A 20,840-nucleotide genomic window follows, 5' to 3' on the forward strand; every position below is an offset into this window, starting at 1 on the left:
GGAACTCACTATGTAAACCAGGTTGGCCTTGAACTCTGCCTACCTCTGCCTTCTAAGTGCTGGGATTAAAGGTGTGTGCCACCACTGCCCAGCTGCAGTAGTGGTTTCTAAGTCTTAGAGAAGGCATCTAGGTGTGGAGACTTTGGGTTCAAGGCTATTCTAGGCTCTCTGAGGCCGGGAAGCACTCTATGGATAAAGGCACTTTCCAGGCAACCTCTTTGGAGCCCGGTTCCATAATATGACCTCTGCACATGTTCCATGACTTATGCATGCACGCACACACACACACATATATATACAAATTTAACATTTTATGTGTATGGGTGTTTTCCTTAGACAAATGTGCACCACTTGCATGGCTGCTGTCTGCAAAGGCCGGTAGAGGGAGTTGGATCTCCAAGAACTGAAGTTACAATCTCTTGTGAGCTGCTATGTGGTTGTTAGGATTTGAACCTGGGTCCTCTGGAAGTACCTCTCTAGTACCCATCACTGACTGAGCCATCTCTTCAGTCTTACACTCAAATTTTCAAGCTGGGATTAGGAGCCAGCTTCAGTCCTAGGGAAGCAAAGGGACCTATACTTAGCCTTGGATGATAACAAAAAAAAAATCCAAGCCACCAAGAGGTAGTGGTTCATGCCTTTAATGACAGTATTTCGGAGGCAGGGCAGGCAGAGGTCTGTGAATTTGAGGCCAGTCTGGTCTATAAAGTAAGTTCCAGGACCGCTAAGATTACACAGAGAAATTTTGTCTCAGGAAAAAAAAAAATCCAAGCCGCCAAGCCAAATAAGTGTCAGTCTGTGACAAAGTAGGGGAAATAGCTTCAAAGTTATGAGGACACCTGACCATGAGACATAGCTCAAGAGCTCTAAGAACCAACTCAGGGGAGCATTGTGCTCAGTCTTGGGGCCAACAGGAGACTTTAAGGAGACTGTAGTTATAGCTTAAGACAGCAGTTAACTTTGAGGGCGTGCAAGAAACTAGGGGACACAGCTCGGTCACAATAGAGCGAGGAGAACTTGTAGTTTATCAAAACACGGTGAGGAAAGGAGCCCAGCCTCCTGTGGGGTGGGGCGAGGTGTGATCACGTGCCAGAGTCACGGGGGGGGGCGGGGGGGGAGCGTAAGGCAGGGCCAGCGTCTGTACGTTCCCTGGTTGGTGACGTCATAGTCAGCTGACTAAACCGCCTTAGCCAGGACTCCTTCAGGCAGAAGTCTCCGCCGCCGCTCATCGCCGCCGCTCATCGCCGCCGCTCATCGCCGCCGCTCATCGCCGCCGCCGCCACCACAGCCATAGCCATAGTCACTATGGCTCAGTATAAGGGCGCCGCAAGCGAGGCGGGCCGCGCCATGCACCTGATGAAGAAAAGGGAGAAACAGCGTGAGCAAATGGAGCAGATGAAGCAGAGGATCGCAGAGGTGTGGGCCAGGCCGGGGCGCCTCAGAGCATGCGCTTCGTGCGGGCCCCCCCGGCGGTCTCATGCTGCTTGACTCTGGGAGACCCCTAGGCGGGCTAGGAGAGCCCAGAGGGCGGGCCCCGTACCGGGGGCGGGACTTGGTTCTGCATCTCTGACTGGTATTGGAAGCCAGCTGAGACAGTGTATTCTGTAAAGTGGGCTCAGTGTTGGGCCTTGTCAGAGATTGAGACCACTAGCCTGTGAAAACTTTAGCAGGAGGGATCCACAGTGGTGGCACTGATGTTGGGTGAGACTTGAGCACAGAGTTTCCTAGTTCATGTTTCCAGGCTTCCGATACATACATTTCCTGTGGAGAGGCACAGGAGTATGCCCCTGAAGCTCGTTCCAGAGCCTTTAGCATCCCAGACTACTAGTGCGTCCCTCAGGGCTTCTTCAGTGAGTGGCCACTGGATTCAGGGGCGTGGTACCAAGGAGACCTTGGCTTAATCCTTTGGCAAGACTCCTAACAGAAGCAGGGCCTTAGCTCTCCAGGTGAGAACAGGCCCTATCTAGGAATGTGAGAAGCCAAACCCAAGAACCAGCCTTCAGATGGAGGTATCATCATCATCAGCCCTCAGTCATGCTTGGATTTACACGTAGTTCTCTAGTTCTGACCTCATTGCCTCAGTGGCAGCTGGAAGTATACTTCTGCTGGCCATTCATTTGGAAATCCTGGTCAGAGAGGGACCTAAATGGTACCTATTAAGATAGGACTGGACTGAAGAACAGTGACCTGGATGACTGCTGACAGCATCCTGGGCCAAAAAGAAGGAAAATTCTCACAGGGATCCCTCATTTTCTTGTTTATTCTTTCCTGAAATTCCATGGTTTGGGTCTCAGGATCTTCAACTTAAAGGCTGGGTAAGAAAAAAGGCCAAAGGTGAGTATGGTGGTGGCTGTAGGGTACTGAGGGAGTGCTGATGCCCAGCTGGAGACCTGAAGAGGCCAGAGCAGCTTAGAAATGACAAGGAAAGGATGACCTTTGGCTACTTTAGCCTTCGTAGCTTCATGGACCCTTCCACCTAGAAAAGGAAGGGTGTATGTGTTTTCTAAGATTCTATCATAGTGTGTCTGGGTACCGATCTGGGACCCATAGTCACTCTTTCACTTCCACAGTGGAGTGGTGGATGACCTTCACTGATGTGTCCCTCCCCTGCAGGAGAATATAATGAAATCCAACATTGATAAGAAGTTTTCTGCCCACTATGACGCTGTGGAAGCAGAGCTCAAGTCCAGTACCGTGGGTAAGCAAGACACTTGTACCACCTTCTTCCAGAGCCAGGAGCTACTCCTTCACTGGCCCTGGATGACCAGCCTTTCCTCCCCTATCTCCTTGCCTCACAGGTCTCGTGACCCTGAATGACATGAAGGCCAAACAGGAGGCACTGGTGAAAGAGAGAGAGAAGCAGCTGGCAAAAAAGGAACAGTCAAAGGAGTTACAGCTGTGGGTCCCCCATCCTCTCTAAGCAGTCCTCCCTTTATAGTACAGCTAGTGCTTGGGAATTCCTGGGGTGGGTCAGGCTGTTCCCATTCCCATTCCACAGGGAGACCCCATTTTCTGCTTTGGGAGCAGTTGTGGTATCTATTGAGCTCCACACTGGTTCTCACTTTCCAGGTTTATCTTTCTTTCTGTTCCTCTGTAAAGGTGGTGAGTCCTTTCTGAGCCCTTTCTTTTTACTGGGTGCCTGAACAGCCTGCATTGTCCCCATTCCTCTCTGTCCCATGACCCCTGTGTCCTTTATGCTTGGTGTGTCATAATCAGAGCCCTGCCCTTGAGCTTGAAGTAAACTAGGGCAAATAGAATCCCTCTGGGGTGCTGGGGAAATCCAGCCTGTGCTAAGTGGACCCTTGCTAGGCACACAGTGGCTCTGGGTCAGAGAAGGGGCCTCAGGGCAGGAACATGAGGCATGATGGCCATCCATGCCTTGGTAGGAAGCTAGAGAAGCTGCGAGAGAAGGAGCGCAAGAAGGAGGCCAAGCGGAAGATCTCTAGCCTGTCCTTCACCTTGGAGGAAGAAGAGGAGGGAGGTGAAGAGGAGGAAGAGGTGGCCATGTATGAGGAGGAACTGGAGAGGGAAGGTGAGGGCACTGCCAGCCAGAGCTCTGTCCTGGCATTTGGGCTAACATTTGGGCCGGCAAAGGAAGAAGCACACTCATTTTTTAGCCCTGGTCACCTACTGGGCTTGTGGTCCCCAGTTTCACACAGGGTAAGAGAAAACAGAACTGAGTCAGCACCATGGTTTTAAAGCTGAAGTACAGAGGTACTGGCAGCAGGAGACTGAGTCAGAGCTAGGCCAATAGTCCCTGTACGGGAGCCACCAGTGTGGGAAGTTACCAGAGGACTAGTGCCTGGTCTAAAAGGATCCAGAAGCTGTCCTTTGGGGCACACAGGATAAACTGAGGGGAGTGGATAGCCTGCTAAAACTTTCTGAAATAATGGGAATGTTTGTGACTACACTGCCAGGTATTGTGAGGTTTTTTTTTGTTTGTTTGTTTGTTTGATTTGGTATGGTTTTGTTTTTCCAAAATAGAGTTTATCTGTGTAATAGTCCTGGCTGTCTGGAACTCACTTTGTAGACAAGACTGGCCTTGAACTCACACCAATCCACCTGCCTCTGCCTCCCTGAGTACTGGCATTAAAGTGTGTGCCATGCCTGGCCACTGCCAGGTATTGTAACTGCTCACCACAGGTGGCCACTGGGCACTGGTAGTGATTGGTGAATTTGATCTTATACCTTCTGAAATCCAGTGCCTCTAATGTACAGCCCTATGTTTCTATATCTGTTCTGTGCCTAGCCAGGCTACACAGTCAGTATGGACTCCGGACACTCAGGAATGCTGCTTTCCTTAGAACCCAGGGGAAATCACTAGATTCATGTGAGAGAAAGAGTCACATGGGGAATAGTTGTGTTGGGTATGAAGGATGAGGATTTTATTAGTTGCAGAGATGGGAGAAGGTTAGGACGAGTAGATAATGAAGTGAAACAGTTGGACTGAAATAACAGGACAAAGGACGCATTTGAGGACTTGGAATAAGAGGTAATAGCTGTTATCTTAGTCATGTAGGTCCCCCTTCCTGTGATTGTTTCCTGCCGCTGTAATTGTTTTAAATTTCTTTTATTGAGATTTACCACCACACTGGGCCCTTCCACTTTAGTGGTACATTTAACCCAACTATATCTGAAATAATACCATTAGGTAGCTTGTTGAGTTAGATATACATTCAGTAGTGCTCAGGGCTTTAGGTGGCAAGTAGTGCTTGATTTATTTTGAGACAGGGTCTTAAGTAGCTCAGTCTGACCTTGATAGTCATCTTGCTTGCATCTACCTTAAGAGCAATTCTAGATTGCACAGGATAGTGGAAAGGTTCTCAAGCTCACTGTGTATTAGTGGGATCTTTTTCTTTCAGATAGTCTTACTGTATATCCTAGGCTGAGCTCTAAATTTTAGTGCTGTTGCCTCAGCCTTTTGAGTGCTAGGATTACAGGCATGTGCCACTACCCCGAGTTCACTGAGACTTTTGAAAAGCACTGGTGGTGAGTTTTCCCTTTCCATCATTTTGAGGTCTTAGCAATAGGAACTAGACACCCAGCTCCCTGGCATCTATGATTATTTCTTTTAGTTTATGCTTGTTATTTATTTAGGTTAGTAGTTCTGTTTTTCCCTCTATTTTTATTTTATTTATTTATTTTAGTGTTTTTGGAAATAAGGCTTTTCTGTGTAATAGCCCTAGCAGTTCTAGAACTTGCTTTGTAAACCAGGCTGGCTTCAAACTCCCAAAGATCTGCCTTCTTTTGCCTCCTGAATGATGAGATTAAAGGTGTGTGACACCATCATATGAATGATTATTTTTAAGACAAGGTTTAACTGTAGTTGTGGTATGTCTGGCACTCACTGTGTACACCAAGCTGGGCTAAACCCTGATTTACATGCCTCTCCTCTTGAGAGTGCTGGGATTAAAGGTGTGTTCCATCAAGCCTGGCTAAGTCAGTAGTTCTTAAAACATGTTCCAATTGCCTGAGAGACCTTACAGACAGACAGGTCCACGGAGATCAAAACCATGGTGCCACATGCCTTTAATCCCAGCACTCAGGAGACAGAGGTAGGTAGATCTCTGAGTTTGAGCCCATTCTGGTCTACATAAGAGAGTTTCAGGTCACTCAGAGTTACATAAATGTCACTATCTAAAAACAAAACCACAGAATCGTTTTCTGAAAAATGGTAAGATGTTTGTCTCATTGCTCTAGAAATTACCACAAAGAAAAGGAAACTGGGGAAGAACCCTGATGTAGACACGAGCTTCTTGCCTGACCGTGACAGGGAGGTAAAAACTGCCTGGCTCTGGTGTTGACTTTGGTATTGATCATAAAGTTGACCTTGGTGGAGACTATTGCTCAGGGAGCAGCCCTTAACCTCATCCTTTGTCCATTTCCTCTCAGGAGGAAGAAAATCGGCTTCGAGAAGAGCTGCGTCAGGAATGGGAAGCCAAGCAGGAGAAAATCAAGAGTAAGTACTATATAGCTAGATACAGTTGCTTAGGCCTGTTATCTCAGCATTCAAGAGCTTAAGGCAAGAGGATCTGAAGTTTAAGGTCATCCTTAGCTACATGGCTAGTTTGAAGCCATTCTTGGCTACATGAGACCCAATCCTGAAAAGTCAAAAACAAAACAGACACAAAAACAGTAAGTTCTAGTAGAGTTGAACATGTGTGATCCAGAGTTGGGGCAGTGAAAAAACAGGACTAAGACTCAAGAAGTTCTCTTGCAAATATTCACCTTGGCTATGTAGCCCCAAGGGAACTCTGGGCACTTGGGTCTCTAGACCAAGAGGCAACTATTCTTTGTAGGTGAAGAGATTGAAATCACCTTTAGTTACTGGGATGGCTCTGGACATCGGCGCACAGTTAAGGTAGGCAATGGAAGGGCTCCTTTGTCTTGAGTTCAATAGAAAGCAACTGACAGTCTTGGCTTGGGAAACCTCTGTGGATAGCAGGATGGATCTTTGTCTTCTTGGAGGTATTTCTTTGGACCGTTGTCTTTCCTTCCCAACTCACTGGTATACCTGCTTCTGCAGATGAAAAAGGGCAACACCATGCAGCAGTTCCTGCAGAAAGCACTCGAGATCTTGCGCAAAGACTTCAGTGAGCTCAGGTGAGCAAGCTATGTACTGTGTGTGCCTGTGTTATGCACCTGAAGAGCCTGCCTCCCCAGCCAGAGTATCAGACAACCATGCTGACTGCTCCACTGCTGGGAAGATGTTGTGCTGAGCACTGTGCTCCTCAAAGAGGAGAGTTGTGCTCTTTTTTCTTAACTTCCTGCTGTAGAAAGCTTAGGTGAGAGAGCCCTGCTTTGGTGATATGGTCCAGAAGTGGAGGACACTGGGACTCCTATCCCATGTTCACTAAACTACACAGCTTCCCTTAAGCATTAAGGCTTAAAGTATTGTGCCAACTCACTGACTTCCAGGTATTCATCCCCTCCAATCTCTTTCAGGTCTGCAGGGGTGGAGCAGCTCATGTATATCAAGGAGGACCTAATCATCCCCCACGTGAGTCCCTTCAACCCTGAGTCATGCACACTGTTTCATAGGAGAGTCACTATACTGTTGTGCACTCTTCCAGGGCTAGTAGGTACAGTGGTGCCTGCTCCCACCCTGCAGGTAGGAGTGTGGGGAGTGGGTGATAGAGACCTAGAAGGATCATCAAGCTTGCCTTTTCCACCCTCTGCTCCTAGCATCACAGCTTCTACGATTTCATCGTCACCAAAGCACGAGGAAAGAGTGGTGAGTGATTCTAGCTTAGCTTTTTCTAATATGTTGGGAAAGGCAGTAGTATGGCCTTGGGATTACTGCTTCTCCCCTCCAGGGCCACTCTTCAACTTCGATGTTCATGATGATGTACGACTGCTCAGTGATGCCACTGTGGAGAAGGATGAGGTATGATAGTGCCAGGGTACTGGGCAGGCAAAGACATCCTGAGCCTGACATTGGGGTTATCCTTGGGGAGAAGTCACAGGAAGGCAAGGTCAGGTAGGATGGCCCTGAATCACAGCCTTCATTCCCCAGTCACATGCAGGCAAAGTGGTGCTGAGGAGCTGGTATGAGAAGAACAAGCACATCTTTCCTGCCAGTCGCTGGGAGCCCTATGACCCAGAGAAGAAATGGGACAAGTACACGGTGAGGAGGCAGGGAAGGCAGGGAGGAAGGTTAGGTCCTGGGAAGCCACTTCTTGGTGTCCCACTGCTGGTTCTGGCAGTTCAAAGTCAGGGGATGGGAGTCATCTCAGCTTTTAGTGATCTGCAACCATCCTGCCAGGAAACCAGAGATAACTAATCTGACATGGTAGAACATACCTGTAATCTCTCCACAGGGGAGATTGAGGCAAGAGGAGCACCAAGTTACCAGATACTCTAGGCTACATAGTAAGACCATTATAACACACAGAGAGAAAGAAAGAGGAGGAGGAGAATCAGAAGTGATATGCTAGCCTGCCCCTATTTATTTCCTGGCTTCCATTCCTTATTTCATGTGTCCCCATTTTTTCACACCAGATCCGGTGAGCATCCAGAAGTGGGCATGATCTTCACTTTCCCCAGAGTGTCCCTCATGTCTTCAGGGCTCCAGGTGCCTAGATTCCCTGGGATCATGCCAGAGCACTCTGGGAGGATATTAGTTGCTATTCTCTGGCCCTAATATTGTCATTACTGTTTTTCTCTTTTACAATAAAAAAGTTCACATTGGAGCTGGAGTGCCTACGTTATAAGAACCTGTGCTTTATTTTTAGAGAGAGAGAGAGTGTGTGTGTGTGTGTGCATGCATGCATGTGTTCATGCATGTGCATGCATGCCAGAAGGCAACCCTGGGTGTCATTCTGTTCCCATCTTTCTTTTTTATTTTTTATATTTATTTATTTATTTATTTTTGGAGATAGCATCCCTCACTGGCTTGGAACTTGCCAAGTACACTAGGCTAGAAGGTTGGTGAGCCCCAGGGAGCTACCTGTCTATCTCGCCAGGGTTGAGATTGCACATGTGTACCATCAGTGTTGGGCTTTTAAAAATATGGATTCTGTGGATTAAACTCATAATCTTATGTTTACAAGGCAAACACTTTACCAGCTGAGCTATCTTTCCAGCCCTAAAATATTTTTGTTGAGATAACATGTAATATTTTGGTCATTTTACCATGTGTGTGGTTCACACCTATAATCCTAGCACTGGGGAAGTAGAAGCAGAGGAATAGTGAGTTTTGAGATAAGCCTGGGTTGTACAGCAAGTTCCAGGCCAGCCTGAGCTACAGAGTAAGATCCTGTGTCAGTCTCTTTTACAGATCACACCAAAAGATTCTTCTTTTTACCCATTCATTTTATTTATTTCTTTAGACAGATTCTCTCTACATAGCCATAGCTATCCTAAGAACTCACTATGCAGACCAGGCTGGCGTCAAAGTCAGAAATCCATCTGTTTCTTCCTCTCAAGTGCTGAGATTAAAAGCATGTGCAACCATATCACCCATTTTAAACCATATAATTGAGCGAATAAATTAGTTTATTCACAATGCATGAGACCATTCCCTCCATATACTTCAAGATCATTTGCATCACTCCAAGGACTTCCTGGGTTTTTAGCAGTCATTCCTCATATCTCCAGGCCTAGACCTTGACAACCTTTAAGCTTTCTGTAGACAGGCCTCTTTGGACCTTTCCTTTCCTGGAAACAGAAAGGGATATCATGGGAACAAATCTGAAAGGAAAAGGGGGGCTTTCTAAGGGAAGGCCCAGCTGTTGTCTTTGAATGTAGGGACATATCCTCAGGCTTGGCAAGGGCTCTGGAGTAAAAAGGGAGTACTTCCTTAAACCTTCCCAGGTCCTTGTGTCCTCTTAGCTGCTATGGGTGCCTCGAAGTCACTGTTCACTTGCCATATCTGTGCCTACTCTGCTCAGTCTGCATGGGAACTGGTCACTATTACAGCAGTGGGGCAGGATCCATCTGGAGGTGGGCAGTGCTACAACCCCCAGTACCAGTGGCTCTGCCATCTCAATGGCCAGCTCTCTCAGTTTCTCTTGGGTAAGCTGAGACATAGTGAGTGGTCTGACGCGGAGGCTGAGATTTCCTTTGATTGGGGCCAGATGTTTGTCTGCACCATGGAGAGCACCTTGCCTCTCTGGCAAGCATGATGGTAGTTTGTAGTGAACTTTGCTATGATTGACTCTGTTCCTATAGTAGAGTCATCTGAGATCACATTGAGGAGGGAAGAGAGTAGAGCAGGTCAGGATATCTTGGGAGCACATTGTAGTAGGTAGTTAGACCAGACTTCATCTACTCTTGATGTATGCTGCTGGGAACCGCTCTGAATTTGAATTGTCTAGTCCTCTGTGACAACCCCAGTCTGCCTTTTGATAAGTCATCAGAAAAGGTACTGTGGAGAAAAAGAGTTTGCTCTCAGTTATCTCATCCACATATTAGTGCTTCAAATCCCCTTCTTAGCTTCCAAGCTCCCTCAACTCTACATTCATATGGATGAAGCCTAAGGGACTCTGAGCCTGATACCTAGATAGAAGCTATCTCTAGTTTTTGTTTTTGTTTTTTAACCTATATTTCTTTTTTTTTAAATTTATTTATTAAAGATTTCTGTCTCTTCCCCACCACCGCCTCCCATTTCCCTCCTCCTCCCCCAATCAAGTCCCCCTCCCTTGTCAGCCCAAAGAGCAATCAGGGTTCCCTGCCCTGTGGGAAGTCCAAGGACCTGAGACAATGGGGATGTTCTATCGGGATCTCACCAAGACCAGCTGACCTGGATCTGAAAAAGCCTGGGTTAAAACTGGTCTCACTGAACATAGCAGACAATGAGGACTACTGAGACCTCAAGAACAATGGCAATGGGTTTTTGATCCTACTGCACGTACTGGCTTTGTGGGAGCCTAGGCAGTTTGGATGCTCACCTTACTAGACCTGGTTGGAGGTGGGTGGTCCTTGACTTCCCACAGGGCTGTCTCTAGTTTTGCATCTTCTAGAAAGGGAACTCCTTGAAGTTCAATCCTGAGTCTTCATGGGGAAAGATCTATATTGTTGGTTGTTTTTATTCTTGACCCTTTTGGGGACCTGCCACCCAGCTCCCAAATAAATACACATGGAGTCTTATTACTTATAAATACCCAGCCTTAGCTTGGCTTATTTCTAGCCAGCTTTCCTCAAATTAAATTATTCCAGCTACCTTTTGCCTCTGGGCTTTTTCCTTTTCTTACTTCTGTAGCATGTCTTACTTTCACTCTTACTAAGCGGCAGGCTGTGTGACTGGGTGGCTGGCCCCTAGAGTTCTACTCTCCTGGTTCTCTTGTACCTTGATATCTCTTGCTCCCCTCTCTGCCTACCAGCCCCGCCTATCCCTCTCCTGCCTAGCTATTGGCTCTTCAGCTCTTTATTAGACCAATCAGATGTTTTAGATAAGCACAGTAACACAGCTTTACAAATGCAACACATCTGTTTTCTGGAAACAACTCCAAGTGCCTGGGGAGTCCTTAGGATCAATACTAAGAGGACAAAGGTCTGGTGTGGAAAGAGGGGCCAGTTTTTTGTTTGTTTTTTATTTTTTTGGGACAGTCTTTTTGTGTAGCCCTGGCTATCCTGGAACTCCCTATGTAGACCAGACTGGCCTCATAGAGATCCACCTGTCTTTGCCTACTGGGTGCTAAGTTTAAAGACATATCAACATGCCTGGCTAGAGAGGTCACATTCTTTTTTTTTCTTTTGTATAAAACTGTATTTTATACTTTGGCACAGTGTTGTGGGAAACAAACACTAGAATTTATTTATTTTGGCAGACTTCCAATTTTATTACTACATAATTTTACATGTCTATTTTAGTCCTGAACATGGAGTTTTGAATTCTTTTTTTTCATTTTTTATTGATATTTATTGAGCTCTACATTTTTCTCTGCTTCCCTCCCTGCCTCTCCCTCGCCCTTCAACCCTCCCCAATTTACTCAGGAGATCTTGTCTTTTTCTACTTTCTACTCTCTGTGTAGATTAGATCTATGTAAGTCTCTCTTAGTGTCTGCATTGTTGTTTAAGTTCTCTGGGATTGTGATTTGTAGGCTGGTTTTCTTTGCCTTATGTTTAAAAACTACCTATGAGTGAGTGCATGTGATAATTGTCTTTCTGTGTCTGGGTTACCTCACTCAAAATATTGTTTTCGAGCTCCATCCATTTTCCTGCAAAATTCAAGCTGTTGTCATTTTTTTCTGCTGTGTAATATTCCATTGTGTAAATGTACCACATTTTCCTCATTCATTCTTCGGTCGAGGGGCATTTAGGTTGTTTCCATTAGGTTCTGGCTATGACAAACAAAGCTGCTATGAACATAATTGAACACATGTCCTTGTGGCACGATTGAGCATCCTTTGGATATATACCCAAAAGTGGTATTACTGGGTCTTGAGGAAGGTTGTTTCCTAATTTTCTGAGAAATTGTGACACTGACATCCAAAGGGGTTGTACCAGCTTGCATTCCCACCAGCAATGCAGAAGTGTTCCCTTTTCCCCACAACCTTTCCAGCATAATTTGTCATCGGTGTTTTTGATCTCGGCCATTCTTAAAGGTGTAAGATGAAATCTCAGAGTTGTTTTGATTTACATTTCTCTGATGACTAAGAATGTTGAACATTTCCTTAAGTGTCTTTCAGCCATTGTAGATTCCTCTGTTGAGAGTTCTCTGTTTAGGTCTGTATTCCATTTTTTAAAATTTTTTATGGTTTATTTAACTTTATTTTATGTGCATTGGTGTGAAGGTGTCAGATCCCCTGGAACTGGATCTTCAGACAGTTGTGAGCTGCCATGTGGGTGCTGGGAATTGAACCCGGGTCCTTGGGAAGAACAGTCAGTTCTCTTAACCGCTGAGCCACCTCTCCAGCCCTGTACTCCATTTTTTTTTATTGGATTATGTGTTCTTTTGGTGTCCAATTTCTTGAGTTCTTTGTGTATCTTGGAGATCAGCCCTCTGTCTGATGTGGGGTTAGTGAAGATCTTTTCCCATTCTGTAGGCTGTCGTTTTGTCTTGTTGTCTGTGTCCTTTGCTTTACAGAAGCTTTTCAGTTTCAGGAGGTCCCATTTATTGTTTCTCTCAGTGTCTGTACTGCTGGGGTTCTATTTAGGAAGTGGTTCTCTGTGCCAATGTATTCAAGTGTACTTCCCACTTTCTTTTCTATGAGGTTCAGTGTGGCTGGCTTTAATGTTGAGGTCTTTGATCCATTTGGACCTGAGTTTTGTGCATGGTGATAGATGTTGGTCTATTTTCATTCTTCTACATGTTGATATCAGTTATGCCAGCACCACTTGTTAAATATGCTTTCTTTTTTTTCATTTTATTTTTGCTTCCTTGTCAAAAATCAGGTGTTCAAAGATGTGTGGATTGATATCCGGGTCTTCTATTTGGTTCCATTGGTCCTCCTGTCTGTTCCTATGCTAATACCAGGCTGTTTTCAGTACTGTAGCTCTGTAGTAGAGTTTGAAGTCAGGGATTGTGATGCCTCCAGAAGTTCTTTTATTGCACAGGATTGTTTTGGCTATCCTGGGTTTTTTGCTTTTCCATATGAAGTTGAGTACCGTTCTTTCGAGGTCTTTGAAGAATTTTGCTGGGATTTTAATGGGCATTGTGTTGAATCTGTGGAGTTTTGAATTGTTTTAGAAATAGTTAGAAATGTGTCTTTCTATTCTAAAACAGTGGGGCTGTGGAGAGGGCTCAGTGTTTAAGAGCTCTGCCTGCTCTTCCAAAGGTCCTGAATTCAATTCCCAGCATCCACATGGTGGCTCACAACCATCTGTAATGAGATTTGGTGCCCTCTTCTGGCCTGCAGAAATACATGTGGGCGGAGCACTGTATACATAATAAATAAATAAATAAATAAATAAATAAATAAATAAATAAAATTTATTTTAAAAAAAGATAAAGCAGTGTAGTAGAGTTCTTTCTTTTTTAATATTTCAGACTTTTATTATTATTGTTTTATTACTTTAAAAAATACCAATCCAAATTCCCACTTCCTCCCCTCCTCCCACTCCCTCCATATACCCTTCCACCTCTCCCCCCTCCAATCCGAAGAGAGGGTAAGACACTTTGCTTTGTGGAAGGTCCAAGGCCCACCCTACTATGTCTAGGCTGAGCAAGGTATACATCCAAAAGGAATAGGATCCCAAAAAGCTTGTTCATGCAGCAGAGACAAATCCCAGTGCCACTGGCAGGAGAGGTCACATTCTTGTTGTGGCTAATGGAGAGACAGAAGGCTGTGCCCATGAAGGAACACAGGATCCCTTTGTCTGAAGTGTTGAGCTGCCTTGGGATATCTTTCTGTATGCTGTGAATATGCATTGCTCTCATTGATTGATAAATAAAGCTGCTTTGGCCTATAGCAAGGCAGGATGGACAGGTGGAAAATTCAAGCAGAGATACAGGAGAAGAAAGGTGGAGTCTGGGAGAAGCCAGCCAGCTGCTGAGGAAGGAAGACATGTAGAAAATGAGGTAACACTATGGCCACGAGGCAATATATAGATTAAGAGAAATGGGTTACATTGTAAGATCTAGTTAGTAAAAGCCCAAGCTATTGGTCAAACATTTATAAGTAATACTAAGCCTCTGAATGGTTATATGGGAACTGGCAGGTGGGAAAGAAGCATCTGGTTACATTGTGCTGTATTCATTATGTTCCTTGTTGCAATAAAATGTCTGACAGAAGCACTTAAGGAAGAAAGCAGAACAGGGCTGGAGAGGTGGTTCATCATTTAGAAGCACTGACTGCTCTTCCAGAGACCGGGGTTCAATTTCCATCACCCACATGGCAGCTCACAACTGTCTGTAGCTCTAGTTCCAGGGGATCTCACACCCTTACACAGACATAACATAACAGGTAAAGCACCAATTGACATAAAATAAAATTTTACAAAAAGGAAGGGTTTATTTTGGCTCAGAGTTTGATGGCACAGCCACTCATGGCAGAGAAAGCACAGTGGCAGGAGCTTGAGGCAACTGGTCACATTGTGTCTACAGTCAGCAGAGAGAGGTGAAAGCTTGTGCTCAGCTCAGTTCCTTCTTTTATTATTTCTTGGACCCTGGCCCGTAGGATGGTGTTACCTATACCCACAGAGAGGATCTTCCTATCAATTAACTCAATATAGAAACTCCCACACAGACACAACCAGAGCTGGTCTCTTAGTGAATATAGAATCTAGACTGTAGATCCTGTCAAGCTGACAACAAGCTGGAAGAACAGAACTAGAGGGTCCAGTTCCTAAGATTCCTGTGTGGCCACTGGGATTCAACTGTCTCCACATGGACCTCATTATTGGAAGCTGGTGCTGGACTGAGGAGGATTCACCAGGTTCAGTAGGCCCTTGGGAGGTTCTCTGAGATGAATGTAGAGTTCAGAAGAAAAAATAGGATTGCAGAAAGTAGTAAAGGAGCTGCTAGCAGATGCCATTCATTGTTCTGGAAATTCGTGACTTCATAAAGAAAGGGTGTGGGCCATGAACAGAAGTAGTACAATGAGAAAGAAGGCTATTGGTCCGCTTGCCCAGGGTTCATTCCTGTTTATTGTTGTTGTTGTTGTTTGCTCTTTTGTTTTTGAGGCAGGGTTTCTCTGTGTAACAGTTCTGGCTGTCCTGGAACTTGTTTTGTAGACCAGCCTGGCTGTGATCCCTGTGCTTCTTTTTTCTCCTTTCCTTTTCTATTTTCTTTTGCAGTACTGGAGGTACTTGGAGAGTACTCTGCCACTAAGCTACACCCTCATCCCTCATTTTCCTGTCATTTTGTGATGTGTGTGTGCAACAAAGAAAGAAACAAAAACTGAAGTAAAATGATGGGGCTTTTCTGGCATAAGGACATCACTGACATCTAGCAAGATTATAGGAAGGTGTGGACAGGAAAATTATGCATTCGAGGCTAGCATGGACTACAAAGCATAACCTTGTCTTACAAGGAAGGGAGAAGGAAGGAAGAAAGGTTGGGAAAGTGGGATGATATTCAAATGACAAGCCACCAGGCAGATTTAGTGGTGCACACAAAATTCAGAACTAGGGAGATAGAGGCAGGAGGATCAGAAGTTTAGGGTCACCCTCCGTTACAAGGTGAGCTTGAGACTAGTTTGAGCTACAAGAAACCCTATCTTTTTTTTTCTTATTTTTTAAATATTTATTTATTTATTATGTATACAACATTCTGTCTCTGTGTATGCCTGCAGGCCAGAAGAGGGCACCAGACCCCATTACAGATGGTTGTGAGCCACCATGTGGTTGCTGGGAATTGAACTCAGGACCTTTGGAAGAGCAGGCAATGCTCTTAACCTCTGAGCCATCTCTCCAGCCCAAGAAACCCTATCTTAAAACCAAACCAAAACAACAAAATAAAACCCAGAGTCATGTAGGAGACACTTATAGGTGTGTCTATGAGGTTGTTTTCAGAGAGGTTTAGGTGGGGGAAGGCCCTGATTATGGACTGAAGTTCCAGACTGCATAAAATAAGAAGAAAAGAGAAAGTGAGTTGAGCACCAGCATACATCCCTCTCTGCTTTATTGTGATCAGATACCTTATCACTGGGTCTTTGTCTCATGCTGTGCCTCTGCCTCCCAAGTGCTGGGATTAAAGGCGTGCACCACCACTGCCTGGATCTAGCCCTCTACCTTAAAAAAATCCAGAATGTAGGTACCTTCCATATATGAGGAAAAATAGCCGTTGTGCCATCTAATAGAAGCACACAAATACTTTTCTGGTTTTTTCAAGTATCTTACAATGTTGATATCCACCTTATTTATTGAGGCAGTGTCTGTCAATTGAACTTGGGACTCACTGTTAGACTAGTCTACCTAGCTAACTTGTTCTCAGGATTCCCTGTCTCTCTGCCTTCTGAGTGCTGGAATTACAGGAGAACCACACCCATTCAGCATTTACACGGGTTCTGGGGATCTGAGCTCTGTTCCTCTTGCTTATATAGCAAAGCCTTTATTCACTGAGCCAGTTCCTCAAGCCAGAAAACTCCAAAGAAAATGTTTTGCTGGGCCGGGCGGTGGTGGCGCACGCCTTTAATCCCAGCACTTGGGAGGCAGAGGCAGGCGGATCTCTGTGAGTTCGAGACCAGCCTGGTCTACAAGAGCTAGTTCCAGGACAGGCTCCAAAACCACGGAGAAACCCTGTCTCGAAAAAAAAAAATGTTTTGCTGGTTGTTCTTTTGATTTTATGGTTTCTGCATTAGAAAGTACTTCTGCAATTCAATATTGCAAATGAAGTGATTGATATGCTGGCAGATTGTGCAGCCTTGGAGAGGATAGTTTCTGAGGGAAGAGAAGATAAGATTTGATAATGGGTAAGAAGTGGCATTAAGAGAAAAAAGATGAAGGACAACTAAGGTGTTAAAAGATTCTTATTTATTTTTAATGTGTGTGTGTGTTTATGTATGGGTATGTGCTCATGCATATAGGTGCCTACAGAGGTGAGAAAATCACCAGGTCCCCTGGATCTGGAGTTATAGGCATCTGTGAACTGCTTGACATGGGTGCTGGGAACCTGATTTAGTTCCCTACCACAGTAATATGCATGCATAACTCCTGAGTCATCTTGTAAGCCCTAACACCTATACTAAGCTCTTGCATCTGCTCTGAGATGGATTCTTGGTGAGAAGCAAGCTTTGGGTGGACAGTTTACTATTTGTGGACATGTTTTATAGAGATTCCTGCTAGGTAGTCCAGTGGGACTGCCAAGCTGACATGTGTATCTGTGAACTAGCAGTTCTGAGGAGACATTACAAGGCTCGGGAGAGATATCATAGTTATTTCAAGAAAGACCTTATTCAATGCTGTTGAACTAGAGATCGCCATGGGGACCAAAGGATGGCACCTAGGCTTCCTGTGTGAGCAAATAAGATGGGAAAGAAGGGACTGAGAAACAGATGTGACTGGGTGAACAACTGTGTTTGGAGCTTGTGATATTTATATGAGAATGCTGAGTAACCACTGGAATTGGCCTTGAATCCATCTCCTCTGTAATTATACAAGAATAACCTCTGCATGCCGGGCAGTGGTGGCACACGCCTTTAATCCCAGCACTCGGAAGGCAGAGGCAGGAGGATCTCTGGGAGTTCGAGACCAGCCTGGTCTACAGAGCTAGTTCCAGGACAGGCTCCAAAGCTACAGAGAAACCCTGTCTCGAAAAACCAAAAAAAAAAAAAAAAAATAACCTCTGCAGATTCATCCCCCACTCCCACCCTTCCCCTCTTACTCTGTGAACCTAGGTATAAGGCAGTGGGGTAAGCAATCTATAGCTCAGCCTAGCCCACCCTGCGTATTTGTTATATACATCTCTGCCCCCTTAGGTTTCAAAAATTTGTTTCTGGTGTCTTGTTTTTTTGTTTTTGAGACAGGGTCTTGCTATATAACCTAAGCTGGCCTAGATTCCAGGCTTGAGCCACCATGCCTGGCATTATTTTAGGTTGAATATTCAACTGCATGTTCATAAGGTGAAAATCTAGGAAGTAGATCACTGAAAACCCAGAAGGGTCACACCTTAGGAACAGGGCTACACTGACTGTTGGTAAAGGCTTCCTAGACTTGCCCTACCAAAGCTTAATAACAGACCTTAACAGAGGATCATGTGCATCTCTAACCACCTGCCAAAGTCCAATATTCTTCAGGAAGGCAACAAATCAGACATTCAAACCACAAAAGAGTCATAAATGTCCAGCATGCAATAAAGAATTACCACATACTCAAAGATCTTTAGTTAGAAGAAACAGGCTAAGTGAAACAAAGAATTTTTTGAAGTATAAAATTAAAAGAATATGGAGAGTCAGAATAGAGCCACACATCTTTAATCCTAGCACTCAGGAGGTAGCAAGGCAGGAGAATCAGGAGTTCAGGGCAGCCTTGGCCAGATAGTGGGTTCAAGCTGGGCATTAGTGGTGCCTTCCTTTAATCCCAGCACTCTAGAGGCAGAGGAAGGCAGATCTCTGAATTCAAGGCCAGCCTGATCTCCAGAGTGAATTCCAGAACCAAATAAACAAACAAAAAAAAACAAATGAATAAATAGAAATATCAATAAAAGGAAGCTTGGGCATGGTGGCATAAAAATGTAATCCCAGTACTCAGAAGTCTGAGACTAAAGGATCATTGTGAATCTGAGGATAGTCTGGGCTACATATTGATATCCTGTGTGAGAAAACAAACTAGGGTAAAGATGTTCACAACCAAGCCTAATAGCCTGAGTTCAATTCACAGGACCCACATACTAGATGGAAAGAACTGACTCATGCAAATTAAGTTATTCTCTGGCACATATGCAAACACATACACACGTTAAAAAAAAAAAAAGCCAAAATAGAGCCGGGCGGTAGTGGCGCACGCCTTTAATCCCAGCACTCGGGGGATGTAGAGGCAGGCAGATCTCTGTGAGTTCATGGCCAGCCTGGTCTACAAGAGCTAGTTCCAGGACAGGCTCCAAAGCTATAGAGAAACCCTGTCTCAAAAAACAACAAAAACAAAAGGCCTAAATAAATAAATAAGTAAAATAAAACAAAAGGGAGCTGAGTGTGATAGTGCATACTGGCAATCAGAAAATGGTAATACAGTATAAAAGGCATTCTTTTAAAAAGATTTCTTAGAAGCTGGGCAGTGGTGGCACATGCCTTTAATTCCAGCATTCAGGATGCAGAGGCAGGCAGATCTCTATGAGTTCAAGGCTAGCCTGGTACAGAAAGAGTTCTGGAATAGCTAGGACTGTAAACAGGTTCCCCTGTCCCACCCTGTCTTGTAGTCACCTGTAAATAATCATTCAGAGGCTTATATTAATTATTAATGGTCGACCAATAGCTCAGGCTTATTATTAGCTCTTACATTTAAAATCTTTTTTTTTTTTTTTTTTGGTTTTTCGAGACAGGGTTTCTCTGTGGCTTTGGAGCCTGTCCTGGAACTAGCTCTGTAGACCAAGCTGATCTCGAACTCACAGAGACCCGCCTGCCTCTGCCTCCCGAGTTCTGGGATTAAAGACATGCGCCACCACTGCCCGGCTTCTTACATTTAAATTAACCCATATTTCTATCTATGCTTTACCACATGACTCAAGGCTTGTTACCTCATTTTCTCCATGTCCTGCTTGTTTGGCAACTGGATAGCATCTCTTTTCTTGGGCAGCTAGCTTGCATCTCTCCTGACTCTGCCATTCTTTCTCCCTGTATCCAGTTTGGCGTTCCTGCTTAGCTATATTCTGCCTTGCTATAGACTAAAGCAGCTTTTATTATCAACCAATGAGAGGAACATTCCTAGCATACAGAAGGGTTATCCCGCAGCAAAAAACTGAGTATAATGATGCACACCTTTAATCCCAGCATTCAGGATGTAGAGGCAGGAGAATCTCTGTGAGTTTGAGGTCAGCCTGGTCTACAGAGTGAGTGCCAGGACAGCCAGGGTACATGGTGAGACCCTGTCTGTAGTGTTTTATTTCACACTTTGGGGGCCTACCGCCCAGCTCTCAGATAAATACACGGAGACTTGTTCTTTTTTTTTTTATAGTGGTATTTATTTATTTATTTATTTATTTATTTACAAAATGTTCTGTCTGTATGCCTGCAGGCCAGAAGAGGGCGCCAGACCTCATTACAGATGGTTGTGAGCCACCATGTGGTTGCTGGGAATTGAACTCAGGACCTTTGGAAGAGCAGGCAATGCTCTTAACCACTGAGCCATCTCTCCAGCCCTTGTTCTTTTTTTTTAAACAGTTGTAAATGGTTTATTTTTCTTTTGAACTATTTCCTTGGGATAGGATTTCTAGGTCAAGGTGTATATGTGAATTATGGCTGTTGATGTAGATTAGCCTTCAGAAGTTCTGTGTCAAGTTTCATTGAAGATGCCTGCCCCTTCCTGCTGGCCTTGCTGTATGCAAGCTATATATGTATGAAATGAAATTAGCACTGGTTAAATCCAGCCCTCTCAACTAAACCATAGACTGGGTGACTAGCCTTGGTCATCTGACGGAGACTTATTCTTACTTATGAATGCCCAGCCTTAACTTGCCTTGTTCCTAGCCAGCTTTTCTAACTTAAACCATCCCATTTCTCTTTAACTACATTTTGCATCTAGGCATCTTACCTTTCTTTATTCTATGCATCTTTCTTTACTGCTTACTGCGTGCCTGGCTCTGTGGCTGTGTGACTGGCCCCTGGCGTCCTCCTCTTCTTTTCTCATTCCTCCCTCTATCCCAGATTTCTCCTGTTTATTCTCTCTGCCTGAAAGCCTCGCCTATCCCTCTCCTGCCTAGCTATTGGCTGTTCAGCTCTTTATCAGACCAATCAGGTGTTTCAGGCAGTCAAAGTAGCACAGCCTCACAGAGTTAAACAAACACAGCATAAACAAAAGCAACT

The 20,840-nt window shown here is 44.8% G+C and overlaps 1 protein-coding gene across 3 annotated transcripts; it reads left to right on the plus strand.

Moving 5' to 3' along the window:
- Positions 1-1,172: 1,172 nt before the first annotated feature.
- On the plus strand, positions 1,173-8,198 carry Fam50a (family with sequence similarity 50 member A). 3 transcript variants are annotated; one of them, XM_050125027.1, is made up of 13 exons: positions 1,174-1,416; positions 2,614-2,698; positions 2,799-2,898; positions 3,387-3,532; positions 5,701-5,777; positions 5,893-5,959; positions 6,300-6,361; positions 6,527-6,603; positions 6,946-7,000; positions 7,186-7,234; positions 7,317-7,387; positions 7,517-7,627; positions 8,002-8,198. In XM_050125027.1, the coding sequence occupies exons 1-13, from the start codon at positions 1,306-1,308 to the stop codon at positions 8,008-8,010; spliced, it is 1,020 nt and encodes a 339-aa protein (XP_049980984.1). In that variant the 5' UTR covers positions 1,174-1,305; the 3' UTR covers positions 8,011-8,198. The 3 variants fall into 3 exon arrangements, 2 of the variants coding, with proteins under 2 accessions (XP_049980983.1, XP_049980984.1); XR_007589135.1 differs by having other exon boundaries at positions 1,173-1,416; positions 6,946-7,234; XM_050125026.1 differs by having other exon boundaries at positions 1,173-1,416; positions 6,946-7,387.
- The last annotated feature ends 12,642 nt before the right edge of the window (positions 8,199-20,840 follow it).

This window comes from Alexandromys fortis, unplaced genomic scaffold, assembly GCF_014885135.2.
Source record: "Alexandromys fortis isolate MF-2015 unplaced genomic scaffold, M_Fortis_MF-2015_v1.1 scaffold_225, whole genome shotgun sequence".
Lineage (NCBI taxonomy): Eukaryota > Metazoa > Chordata > Mammalia > Rodentia > Cricetidae > Alexandromys > Alexandromys fortis.